The 14,379-nt window shown below is 41.4% G+C and overlaps 1 protein-coding gene across 4 annotated transcripts in view; it reads left to right on the top strand.

Moving 5' to 3' along the window:
* FSTL5 (follistatin like 5) overlaps nucleotides 1–14,379 on the top strand; it is a 3,721,575-nt gene that overhangs the window by 342,333 nt on the left and 3,364,863 nt on the right. For all 4 annotated transcript variants that reach the window (XM_069631359.1, XM_069631360.1, XM_069631358.1 and 1 more), the window contains exon 2: nucleotides 10,565–10,703. In XM_069631359.1, coding sequence (XP_069487460.1) covers nucleotides 10,565–10,703 — 139 coding nt within the window. The remainder of the gene's footprint in view (nucleotides 1–10,564; nucleotides 10,704–14,379) is intronic.

Genomic DNA, 14,379 nt, shown 5'->3' with positions numbered 1-14,379 from the left:
CATTGTTGATCACTGTCATATGCCTAAGTGTGCTATCAAATATTAATTTATTCATAAAAGTGTGGTATATATATATATTGTTCACTTTCTCAATAAACATTTTAAATTGCAAAACAAACCTACTTCTTGACTCAGTGAGGTCAGGGGGATTCAAAGAGAGGGGCGTTATATAAGGGTTTATCATCCAGATTATAACTTGTCATAAAAATATATAAATAAGGGCTTCCCTTGAGCATCCCAGACGAGGCACTGACTTAGTGGGATTGCTGAATTGAAGTCATTAACAGACACTTTACCGCACTGGGGTGCTTTTCTCTATTATAGTTGGTTGATGGCGCAAGTATATCGACTGGTACGTCCTTAGCAGTTAATAGGTTGAAAGAAAACTGTCAGACATTCCATTGACTGGTGGTGATGTAATAGAGGGACTGGATCCACGTGATAATATCCCCGCAAAAATGTCGCCATACAAGAATGGCGCATTTTATGTGGCGATATTACCCCATGGAACTTGGAGGGACACCCCTACAAACTCCACATTTTTCAAAAGTGAGTGGGGGACACCCCTGCTTCTAACTCTCCTATTTATCCCATATATTTTCCCATAAATAATGTCACCTATGCTGTTTCCCGGCGACTATATGCATGGCAACATTATTTATCGGGATAATATTACCTGATACCAATGGAGTCTTATCGTACATTCATGTGCTGCCCTTGCATACAGAATGTTAGTAAAATGTATACCAACTAGTGGTGAATTGGCCTAAAGGGAACTCTGGAGATTTCACCGTAGGCATCTGCACCCTGCACCCTCATGTGCAACTTCTGTGTAGGGATTTCCAAATGTTCTCATAGAAAATGCATTGGGTTTGCTCAAAATGTGTAATATGGGGCCACTTTGAAAATTATTTCAAGGGCCTCTCTTGGTTAACAGTCCACCCCTGGTTGTAGGTCAACCAATATTCCTGCAAAACAAATACATAGTTTTTTTGCAGCTGTTCTAGCGTGCCTGGCTTCTGCAAAATAAATGTGTGAAACCGTGGGTGTTCCAGGAGGCAAGTACAATATACAATGCTCAATGTTACAAACGTTTTAATGTTAGTGTGAGTGTTGTGAAAAATAAAATGAGGACTAAGCCCAGTATGAATTAGATACTTACATGTTTATGCATGAAGACCCATTATTGCAGATATATTTCTTAAATATAACGGTATGTGGTCATTCTTATGATCTCAAAATGTTTGTTGGTGATATCCAAAGCGGCTGGAAGCTTCACTGGTATGATCCATCCTCGACCAGTTTCTCATAAGGGTATTTTGAAAGAGTACAATTGGGATGTACTAGACTGTCCAATCAGAAAAAAATGTATATGTTTTGATAATTTGCTTTTCTCGGTAAGACAAGTCTTACATTCAGAGAGGCCTGTAGCAAAAGCACATCTGATAACACAACTCTCAGCCACATAGAAAGAGCCGAAACATACAGAGAGGCAAAGAAAAAGAGACTGAGCGACAGAGAGAGAACGAGCGCTCAGAGAGACAGTGAAGAGAAAGTGTGAGAGAGAGACAGAGATAGAGAGAGAAAGAGAGAGAGAGAAAGAGAGAGAGACAGAGAGACAGAGAGAGAGAGAGGAGTCTGGCTATATTGGCCTATGGTACACTTGGTACAGCTTGTTATATGTGTTCTGTGCGCATTCTGAACAAAGTATTTCTTTGAAAACGGTGTATCTGAGAAGAAAAAGGCAATGCTAAAAGGATAATGTCTGGCTCATTCTTCTGTTTCAAATGCAGATTTAAGAAATTAGCTGCTCTGCATATCTGCATTATATAGGTTTGAATAGAGGACAGCCATCCTCGGCAACAACACAAGCTCAGCTGTTGCATCAATACAGACTATTGTTGCTGGTTTACAGCTGTTGTAATGCTCATGCCCTAGTAGGAGTTCAGGGCTCAGCCTTAAAAGAGACAGTGGGCCTCATTACAAGTAGGGCGGTAAGAGTTAACGGTCACCGGTAACGAGACCAATGCCGTTAAACCCTTACCGCCCTAATACGAGTTGCCTTTGCAGGGCCTTCCTTAACTCCTGCTTCTAGCAGGCGTTAAGGACGGGACCCGCAAAGGGACTTTAGTGCTAATAACGGTACCATCATTTATGGTAGCATAATTAGCGCCTTCCCCATTCCCATTGAGCCCTATGGGGGCTCAAATGGGAATGGGGAAGGGCCCTGGTGAATGGGGAATTACTGGTCCCTCCAACCTTGGAATGGACCGGTAATTACTCCATTCACCAGGGCGGAATCGGAACGAGTTTGGAGGCAGCCATGCCGCAAATAGTGGCGTGGTTACCTCCAAACTCGGAATGAGGCCCAGTGTTGCATGAGTTCCCTTTGCCACAAAACACATTCAGAGACCGGTGCCATTGTTGCCAATATAATTCGAAATCTGGGTTCATATTACGGTATATGTCAACATCCAAAAATGCTGTTTTCACTTGCACAATCACAATAACAACAGTGCAGTTAAAGCACAACTGTATTTCACTAACTCTACTGTGCACATGCATGTGAAAACAGCCCTTGCTTATGTGCAAATGTACCGTAATTCCAAAGCTGGCGTTCCTGTGAAGTGTTTATTAACAAGTTACCATGTTTGCAATTCATTAATGACATTCAGCTGTGCAGTAAGCGTGATAGTATGGATGTGCCAGCCTTAGAATGCTTCACATAAATGCCAATTCAAAACTGTGAAGACGAGGCTTGAATCATTTAGAGAAATTGTACTCACAATAGAGATTGCTTTTAAGTCGAATCGAAACGAGCCAATACATACTTGTTTCGACTCAAATCAGCTCAACCCAATTCCATCAATAGCGTACAACGGTTCGAATCGGTTTAAAAAACTGTTCAAATCCATGTGGCTTTTAAGAAATAATGGGGCAGATTTTCTAACCCTATTTTGACATAAGTGCAGAAATTCACTTGTGCATTTTATCACTTGCACCCAAAAAATGTGCTCCCTATTCTCAAAGAGCAGCTGAATGTGTGCATAGCAGATGCGCACATTTAGTTGTCCTTTTACAAGCCTATGCACATTTGCACCAATAAGGTGGTGTTTCTGCACATTTCAAAGTGCATTCCAAATCCACAAGTGGATTGCTCTTTGAAATGTGCAGAAAATAGCATGTGAAATGTATGTCATGGTCAAGGCCGACTCTTTCGTGTATTTGCTTTTAAATGGATCAACAGAGCTATGAGCGCTATGATCCACTTCCATTCCTCTTGCATTTCTATCCCTCAAGCAGAGATAGACATGTTCTATTTTATTTTCAAAATATTACTAATTGAAAGGTCTTCAAGGTCCTGCGAGTCTGTCATACGTAAGTGTCAGGAACACACTCACGACACCAAGCGATGCAAAAGGACGCATTATTTGTGCTGCCACACCGAAACCTGAATATGCTGGTCACATTTGTGGATGAGACGAGATCCACATTTTAAATATGAATGCAAATGAAAAAGCGCATCCTCTGTGCATTTTTCAAATGTTTATTTTTCTGTCAGTACTGTATAATTTGATTGGCTAGAACTAGTACAGTATCTGAACAATATCAGTTGTATAACATTTGTGTCTACACAAGTAGCTCGAATTCCAGTTCAAACATTTTGAACAATTTCAAGCCTCAGCTACAAAAGGCTTGAATCTTTCGAGCCCAGTCGTACACCAACTGTTCAGATAGGCTTATATATTTTTTAAGACACTACGCACATCCCTACATGATACGTTTTGGGAACGAAGGGTAAAGTAGTTAAGTAATGTGCCCTTGCTCCCCCTCATATCTGATAACGTTCCATAAAAGAGACCATTCAGACATTACAATTCTAAAAGACTTTTCTAAGCACAAGTAAAACATTTTCCACAATCTTTAATGAATATGTTGTACACTGACTTATAATTAATTTCTAATGTGACCAAGTGAAGACACCAACCACAATGCATTTCACATCACACACCAAACGATACATAGAAAAAAACATTCAAATATTAGACATCTTCCTAGTCAGTAACAATACATCTAAAGAAACGTAATTGCTTTTAAAGAGGACATATGAAATATACAACAAATGTTCAAGAGAGCATCCAACACACTTTAGGTAACGTCTTCAAAGATACACACTTTTTGTTAGGCAGGGGTAGGAATCCACATGGAACACCCACACACGCACACAACAACATGGTTTTGGGAGAATAGCTCAGGGGCAACATGCTCGCCTTGGAAGCAAGACGATGTGGAGCAACACAGGTTCAATCCTTGGGTCCCTGCTTAGAAACCTCTGGGTATTAAGCACTTTATAAATAACCAATTACAATTGAATATACAATACACGCCAAGAACAAAACTCATTAAAATGGCGCTAGATTCCTCGAAACCTATACACAATTACTCTTTCTGTAAACTATAGTTTCTGAAAGTCATTGGGCCTCATTACAACCCAGGCGTTAAGGGGTTAACGGCGCCGTAAAAGGCTGCGGCACCGTTAACCCCTTAACGCCTTACTACAAGGTCCCTGTGCGGCTCCCGACCTTAATGGCTGGTCTGGACCAGCCGTTAAAGTAGGGACCCGCAAAGGGACCTTGACAGCAATTACGGTACCGCAATTTGCGGTACCATAATTGCTGCCTTCCCCATTCCCATTGAGCCCCATGGGGCAAAAATGGGAAAGGGGAAGGGTCATGGAGAAAGGGGGAATTACCGCCCGCCAACTTTGGACTGGGGTGGTAATTCCCCCCTTCTCCATGGCGGACTCCGGCATGGACCATGGTGCTAATAGCACCATGGTTTAGCGCCGGAGTCCTAATGAGGGCCATTGAACGACTAGTTGCGGTCTGGCTTATGTATCTATTAGTTTTAAAAGGTTGTGGCCTTATATGACTTACACATACACAACTACACATTTCAGGGAAGTTTATTTCATATTGTTAACAATACATGTGAACATACTTTACAGTTATCCTATACAGAGATAGAGATTTTCATGAGTGTGGACTTTAACTGATAATCATCTAATAATTTGATCTTGAAACAATAAACAATACAAATCCAACACATTTTCCGACATTGCACAATAGTATGTACACACAAGTGTAATGAATAAAATGCTTTTCATCAAGCCCAAAGCTGTAGACTTGAATTTAATCAGCCTTTTTGCACAATTGGACTGTGGTGGCACACTGGAAGTGAGCGCTGGCCAAAGAGGATGCTTGGAATATGGGCTATAATGACAGGAACAAGGCCACGTTCAGCTCAGTCTGAATCTTCCCCCTCTCTCTCTCATCGTCCCATTACCTGCTGCCACAAAGCAGCCTAGAAACCCCAAAGTTACAAGTGCATGCTGAAGGCTCTTTAGAATTAAAAACAAAAACAAGATTACACTGTGATCACTCAAGCCACGCCATACATCTAAAGTCCCATTTCCTTGTTGATAATGTCATGGTCACTAAGACGTAAAATGTATTTTATTGGGCAGATTCTCACTACCAAAAAAGAAGCAGCCCAGTTCTGAAATGAAGCGCATGTTAGATGTGCTCATTCAGGTGCTCTTTTTCAAGCTTTGCACATTTGCACAAATATGGGGGCGTTTATGCACATTTAACAGTGCATCCCGATTTCACAAATTTGATGCGGTTTTATATACACACAAATGAGAGTCATCACCCTGCACCTTTTGGAAATAGGAGCCGGGGGAGGTACCAAGCATTACAGGGTCATTTCTGACCATGTCATGAGTGTGAAAAAACAAGGAGGCTGTTTTGTGAAAAATAGTTAAGGTATCATTCAAAAACGTATTCGGCATGTGAACATGCAGCAAGACCTAATCAACATGACATGAGTGTGACAGCGCTATTTAAACCTCAGGGATAGGATGTTCATCTGTCTCAGTGAAATGCAGTCCCAGCAACCACATGGTCGCTGGGAGCCTGTCATTCACACAATAATGCATTCAGGGGAGATGCACAGTGCATTTTTGCACCACTGTGCAGGCCGTTTTGAAATGCTCAGGTCATGTTTGAGAATAAGGTGATAAGAGCATTTCTGGGAACAGTACAAATGACACAAGCACATTCGCTGCGCTCCTTTCAGTTGCGAATGTGCAGCCTAGCTTGAGGGTTTACAGGAGAAGATTTTTATTTTTTTTATTTTTGTGTTATTTTAAACAGCTTTTAGCCCCGAGGATCTGTTCTTTGTGGGTGATAATGGTGAAAATCTCCTCAGTGGTCCAAAGGCAAACACATTGTTTATGGGAGGATGAAAATAGTTCCTCCACATGTTCAAAATACCGTTCAAGCTGAACGTACCCACAGAGTTTTGCCTGAAATGACTCACATGAGTGATGGAGCCTGTTTCCATGATAATGTTCAAGACATTTTGGACCTGTATTCTGACTAAGGGTCACTCAAAATCCTCCTTCGTTTTGTGTCTTCCATTGCCATTACCTACATTGTATTCACCTAAAATACATGTGACATTAAAATACTCTGTTACTATTCTATTTAGCTTACAGCGACTCAAAATAGAGACCCTGTTTTTTATGGTTAATGTTTTGTATTTGTATTTTATTTATTTATATAGCGCAGCCAAGCCCAAGGGCAACCGGGCGCATAACTTGACAAAGGTAGTGTAATACAGTACTGGTTGCAATTAACAATGGAAAGTTAGCGCAACATATACATACAATAGGGTTATACATAGTATACAATATGATGTGCAGGAATATCTAGAGTCGCGGTAGAGCTATACATAGTTTACAATGTGCTGTGCACAATATCTACAGTTAGCAGGAATACATAAATGCGAAGGCAGTTGAGAGTCGAGAGAGAGTCCTGAAATGAGTTTGGTCATTTAGGCAAAATTGTTAGCTAGCCATAATTTGCTTCTATGTTTGAATAGGGTAGGAGAGTGTTCAGATCTAATAGGTAGAGGAATCAAGTTCCATAGTTTGGAGGCAAGGACAGGGAAGCTGATTCCCCCAGCTTTCTGCAGTTTGTATCTGGGGATGGTCAGACAGTGTGCTTGAGCCGATCTAAGTAGTCAGGTGGGCGTGTAGTGAGAGAAGCGAGAGGAGAGATAGTTGGGGGCCTGATTGTTCACACATTTATGTGTCAGGGTAAGAGATTTCAGAGCAATTCTTTGTGTCACTGATAACCAGTGTAAGATTCTCTTGGTCTCCGAGATGTGTGAAGATCTAGAGATGTTAAGGGCAACTCTAATTGCATTATTTATCATAACCTGTAGTTTGTTCAGGTTACGTTGGCTAGTCCCAAGATATAGGGCATTACAGTAGACTAGTTTGGACATAACCAATGTCCTGGCCAGGATAGTACAGTTCTGTGTGATGAGGAAGGGGTGACATGCTGTAATAAGCTTACATGTGTAGGCGGATGCAGAGACAACTGTGTTAGTTTGTCTATTAAGTGATAGGGTGGAATCGAGGTAAATTCCTAATGTTTTGGTGTCGGAAGATACTTTAATAGTGTTACCATCGATGTTGAAAGTTTTGAAGGCCGGGTCGAGTCTGTTTAGTCATTGTTGAGAGCCCAGGATGAGGAGCTCTGTCTTATCGTCATTAAGACAGAGCTCATGCTGGGCCATCTAGGCTTGGATGACTTGATAGATGTCATTCAAGGCTTTTGTGTCCACTAGGTAGTCGCCTGTGATGAGTATCTGGGTGTCATCAGCATAGTTAGTGTAGGTGACACCCAGATAATCAAGAACATCAAACAGTGGTTTAGTGAAGATGTTATAATGCGTTGGTGAGGTGCAAGAGCCCTGAGGTACCCCACAAGGCACCAGAGTAGGTTCTGCAGAAGCGGTAGGTGAGAATACCCTCATCTGCTGTTGTCCAGGAAGGAGCTGATCCATTTGGTAGCTTTTGCAGAGAAGTGGACAGCAGACTTCAGGTGGCAATAGAGGATTTGATGGTTGATAAGATCAAAAGCTACAGATAGATCGAGGAGTAGTAGTAGGGCCAATTTGCCGTTATCTTTCAGGTCCTCAATTTGGGTTTTCAGATCTAGTAGGGCTGTTTCGGTCCCATGTTTGGGACGGAAACCAGATTGTCTTGTTGTTGTTATGTAGGTAATTTTGAATCTGTAAATACGCTGCCCTGTCCAGAATTTTCAATAAGAAAGGGACTGTGGTGACCGTGGTGATCGGCCTATAGTTAGTGGGGATACTCGGGTCCCGCAATGGTTTTTTTAGCAGTGGGATGACCCAAGCTTCCTTAAGGTTATTGGGAACAATGCCTGAATGGAATGAGGAGTTAATAAAGGCAGTGATGAAAGGAGCAAGTTCCTGGGCAGATTCCTTGATGATGGGGGTGGGACAGGAGTCGGCTTGACAGTTGGGTGGTTTCAATTTACTAATGATACTTTCCACCTCGTTAATGGTGAGAGGGGCAAAGCCGAAAGGAGTGTACGTAAAAAGGGGGTTTCTGGGTTTATTGGTCAACGGTTTGCTATGGGAAAAAGTTTGTAGGCAGTTTTGCTTGATATTAACTTTAGCCTGTAGTATAGATATTTTAGTAAGGAGAGCTTTTTGAATGTTCTCACACCAGATGCTGTCCTTATTGCAGTTGTCTAGGGTGGAGGATGGGGTTCTAATCCTTTAAGAATTTTGAATAACTCCTTTGTGTTGGTTTCGGCCTGTGAGATACATTGGTTGTGTGTCTCTTTTTTGGCTTGTAGAATTGCTTCCTTGTAATTAACGGTTGCTAGAATGAGGTTGTCATTGTTAGTCTCGCAGGGTAGGCTTTTCCAGAGTGCTTCGGTGCTCCGCTTTACTTTGCGAAGGGTTCTAAGATATGGCGTGAACCAGGAATTGAGATGTGCACGCTGTTTGGGTTTCCTAGTTTTAAGAGGTGCTATGGTGTTGATGGCTTTGAGCAGGGTTTGGTTGAAGATGTCCACCAGGACCGTTGGGTCGTCAGGTGAGAGAGCATGATTATTAAGTATGGGCAAGATCAGGTGGAGAAGTTTGACCTTGGTAATATCCTTTTTGTTTCTAGTAGGGATGGATGGCACAATGCTGGGTTTGGTGTGGGGATCTATAGCTGGTAAGTCAAAAATGATGATGTGGCAGTCAGACCAAGCACAGGGGTCGTTAGAGATGATATGCATGTTACAATTTAAGTCGGCAATCCAATCGAGCATCCTCCCTTTTGAGTGGGTAAGTTCAAGAATGCGATGAGAGAATCCTAGATTTGAGATATTACTGGCGATCTCGTCAGCATGTGAGTTGTTGGGATCTAAAAATCCCAATGACTTCATTCTTCTCTTCACTTCTTTCTGACCATAATGACTCTTGTGGAAACACTTAATCTTCTTAACCATCACTAACACATGCAGTTGGTTCAACTTTCCTTCCTTCATGATATCCTTTCTTGCCGCAAAAGGCATCAGTTGGAAAGCTACAGGTCCCTTCACTCAGAAACTATTGTTGCCTTTGATCCCCTTTCTTCAGAAATCGTCCACTCTTGTCATACACCCATTTCCTTACCTTGTGTTTCTCTGCCTGGGTTGGCTATTATTACCTCTTTTCGTCTCTCGAATCTCCAATGCGTTGGGGCTCCTTACAAATATAGAGGTGCAGGAAAAAAGAGGAGGTATTGGAATTACTGACACTTTTCCCGCTCCACATACTACGAGTTTGGCCCTGGATTGGGGATTTTACCTCCAGCATTGTGCTTGAGGTAAATCCTCCCACTTTCTAATGAAAAATTGTCAAAATCAGTGAAATTACTGCTGCAGTAATTCTGCCAAAATCGCCCATTGAGTCCTATCGACTCCAAAATTATTAGGGACTAACACCACTACCACCACTTGTAATCCGGCAGAAAATCTGTTGGAACATGTCACAGTAACAGTGATTCTGTTGGACAGTATTCTGGACAATTCACCACCGGAATACCACCCAACTCGTTATAAATCCTGTCTCTAATTTTCTGTGGAACTTTTCATTCTCGCCAATCAAACCTTTCCATCTCTTTAATCTCTCAGATCGGAATTATTTTCGGGATCCTCTCTAAACATGAAAACAGTGGCACTAACATAAACCAATGCCTTAGCTAGATTGTTGGTGCTGTCTCGTGTTCTCAAGATAATTCAGCCATCCAATGTGCTTACAGGCCTACTTGGATGATACCAGCTACGCCTGGGAAGGGGCGCTTATCCATACCTTCATAGTATACAATATTTTCCAATTGTGTAGAGCAATGTTTTTTTTTGTATTTCTGATTCCCCATTCATCTGTGCTTTAGTGGTGATAGAAAACACACAAAAAGTGGATTCATAATCACACTATTATAAAACTTTTCAATGAGTTCACAAAGCAACCCAATTCATAAAAGGCAGACATTGACTCTTGCGAGTGTTGTGTTAGTCACATACTGATGAAGACAAGACACGTGTTGTCTCAGTTGTAAATCATTATGAACAGTAACGTTCTTAATTGTTTCGGATGTCTACAAATAATGTTTTAATGATTTCTGTGGTTTCGATTTTGATAGGATGAGAAGAGTAAAGATGCTGAGGTGGTGGGCAGCTGTTGTGTGTCTTACATCTATTTCCTGGGGAGCAGAAGGGAAGCCAGCCAACGATGGATATGAACAGAGGCCCTACCTGCCCTTGATGAGATTGCGACACAAGGTAGTGACTATTGTCTTTCTACATTTTGCTAAAACATTTGATTCTGCAATGCAGACAGATTTATTTACTTAATAACTGATGAGTGAAGAAAGCATTTCAGCTAAAACAACACGTTCAGAAATATGTTTTTCTAAATGTGCTTTATTTAAAAAAAAATGTTTTAATGGGATGTTTTCTCGCCAATGTCATGTACTGTATACATTGATATACATGGAGGTACCGGATCTATGTCTAATGACTGGTTGCAAAAGGCCATACCTGCGTAGTCCAACACAAACGGCTGCATTCCTCAGGTATGGCCTAAGCATGTTTAAAAAAACCTCAACTATGAACCATTCACATGGGAAATATCCCTTGAGGACTTTCAGGGGGAAATACACAGAACTGGGAAACGGAGTTCAACTGATCTAAATGGAGTTGATCTGATTTCTGAATGGATCTTCCCAAGAACTCAGAGATTTCAAATGAATACACTGTATATATTTATGCACAAATCCAGCAAGACCATACTTGTTAGTCATGTGTAGCAAACACAGTCAAGCATTGGCATTTCTTCAATATTAAACTGTTGGAAAAAAAATGGCTGATCTCTGACATCCCTGACGTGATTATTACCACCCTGATAATGGGTCAAAGTGGGTCAGAGGCAGGGGAAGGAAGTGATGGGCTCAGTCTGCTAACAGAAGTGCCACATCACCCACACTACTTACAAAGACAAATCAAGGTTGTGGGTGGCATGCTGTCCTACAGCTAGTAGGGGCAGTGATCGTCTTTATTCTGCACCAAACCTGTTGTGATAGGTCTAAAGGTCTCCATGAAGTATATCTCTGCTCATTTATCCCTCAGAGTACTGTCATTGAGGTGTGTGCTATCCAGGAAGCACACATGCTGCCACTGTTGTTCTTGGTATTGAGAGCCCAAATCATATTGACCTGGCAGACTTTTGGAAGCAGCGTGCCACTACAAAAGTGAAGATCAAGACTGTAATCTTCGAGTGGGACTTAAAACAGGTCTCAAACTTTGTAGCAACAATATCTGAAAGGTAAAAAAGAGCAAACATGTCAGTGTGGACAGCTATCATAGACCTCTTGATAAGCATAGTTCTGCCATGCCTGAGTAGAGCGCTAATGAGCTGGTTATGAACACGCTAAAGGGTTTATCATTCTTACTGTAAGGTTAAATAAGATCTACATTAGAGCCTGTGAGAGGATTCAATCCAGCACTACAGCTAAGTCAATGCCTAGTCTGGGATACTGAATGGAAACCCTTATTGATATATCTTTATGTCCAGTTCATGAGTTCTGGATGACTACCCCTATATAACACCCCTCTCTTGGAATCCCTCTGACCACACTGAGCCAAGAAGTAGTTCTGTTTTGCAAGTTAAAAGGTTTATTTGAGAATTTAAACAATATATATATATATATATATATATATATATATATATATATATATATATATATATATATATATATATATATCACACTTTATAATAAATTAATAATTGAATATCACACTTAATCTGAGCAGTAATTAATAATGGATAGTCTGGCACTAGCACACTTCTTTATAATCAACGATGAGTGGTTATAGGATGGATAAGATAGCAACAATACTTTTATGGTTTCAAATGGATGCAAGGTGGAATGAAAATGCAGTACAGAAAATAACTTGATATGATTTCAACAAAACAATGTAATCACTTTCCTCTGGCAATCCACTCCCCCCCTTTATGCAATGCAAGGAAATGGAAGGGAAGCACACAGTTCTCAGAAATGCAATCAAATGTAATTCAGTTCACCCCAGCAAGCTTAGACTACGGATCGAAGTTGAAACACAGGCAAAATGCTTTGAATATGGTGACAATGCAGCGAGAATATGCTGAAAATACTTTTAATTCCCTTCAGGAGGTTCAGAGTGAGTGAAATATACTTGGGATGAGTTCAGGCTCACTTTAGCAAGGATCTAGGAGTAACTAGCAGGTTAAACGAATTTTTGGCAAAGGAAAGCAAGGAAGCTGCTGTTTTCATACGTGGCTGGATTTTTAACCAAATCGCGAATCGCGGCAAAATTCGCGAATGCGTGAATCACGATTACGGCAAAAGTAAAGCGACAGGTTACAGCTTGCAGCTATAAAATGACAGGTGACAGTTAGGAGGCAGTTCTGGTTAGATTTAAAATAGATTGAATTATATTATTTTAACTAAGAGATTGGTTCTGCACAGTTCTGCTAGGTACTCACAATATATTTTTGAATTAGGCCTCGCCACGGATCTGGTCAGGTTTTGGACTGGACTCCGGTTCTGGTCTCGGCACTTCACAGTGATCTGGGTCAGCTCTCTGGTTCTGCTAACAGCGGTCTGGGTCACTCTGGATCTCTGGCCTCTGGTTCTGGATACTGCTCTGCTTTCTCTGGGTACAGCACTGCTTCTGGATCTTTCTGCACAGCTTTCTCTGGACCCAGCGCTGATCTGCACGGCTCCTGGATGCTGCTACCGCTGTTAGATTTGCTGGTGTGAATCTCTGGATGTGAGAGGTTTCCCAGCCTTTGGCCTGTTAATTAAATCAGATTCTCTTCTGGGAACAGCATGTGGTTAAGATTTTAATTAACTCCAGCCTTTGATTTAAAGGCCTCTCCTGCAACTCCTGACATGCAGTTTCCCTGTCAGAGTTTAGACCGCTAGCGCCGCCCTCAGTCAAAAGCGGGTACTGCATACATTTTTGGGATCTTTCTTGGATTGATGCATTCCAAACAGGAATGGTTCTTACATGGTAGTAAATAATCCTTGCTTAACATTGTTTTGATGGGGCTCCTGACAGTAAAATGGTTACGTGGGACCCCACAAAAGGGTTGAATCTTTAAAGTGGTCCGATGAGCCACGATTTCAGCAACTTTTTGACATCAGTAACAGTGGATTTTGTTAACAAAGATCTTTCTTTACACTGCTGGGTGGCGAGTTTGGTAACCATTTTGGTGTGCGCACAAACTGCGTGGTTCTCCTGGATTCTGGCGCACATGTGGGCTTTTTGATCATCTTGGATTTTCTAAGCACACAGCACCAAATGTTGCAGAATGATAGCTCAAACGTGGTCAGGACACCCAACAAGCCAGTACACCTAACATGGACATAAACATTGAATATTCCCTTATGAGCAATCAATATCTTATAGAGGACTAATATTTGTCTTACAGAATCTCTGCTTATCAATCTTATCAGCACAATAGGAATGATTAATTGCTGGTTAAGAGGGGGTCAGCAAGCAAGTAGGCAACTTGAAAGGAGAATAGAGGCTATGGTAAAAACTATTAAACAAGCTCAGGGTCACTGTCAGAGAAGCTAACTTGAACTGAAGATGAGAATCCTGAGAAAACCCGGAAGTGCAAGAAGCTTTGTATCTTTGGACCTCTCAAAATGACTGGAGTATTTAACACAACTTCAAACAATTTCTGCCCACCTGTTTTCTCCATCAGTGCAACCCTACACAAAGTCAACATGTAGCCTACACCCTAGCAAATCGCAGAGTGTAATGATGATACATTACCATCAGCATCAAACTGTTCAATTCTAAGAAAAACATGTTCATCTGTCAAAATAGACGTCTAGTGTGTGGGCTCGCTCATACCTTTTGCAACGTGATACCAGCCCTCTAGCGTTAAAGTGCAAGTGGACATGGA

The sequence above is a fragment of the Ambystoma mexicanum genome, chromosome 6q, assembly GCF_040938575.1.
Source record: "Ambystoma mexicanum isolate Mex_15411 chromosome 6q, UKY_AmexF1_1, whole genome shotgun sequence".
Taxonomy (NCBI): Eukaryota; Metazoa; Chordata; class Amphibia; order Caudata; family Ambystomatidae; genus Ambystoma; species Ambystoma mexicanum.
Note: the sequence above shows the minus strand (reverse complement) of the source record. Positions and strands in the feature narration are given on the sequence as shown.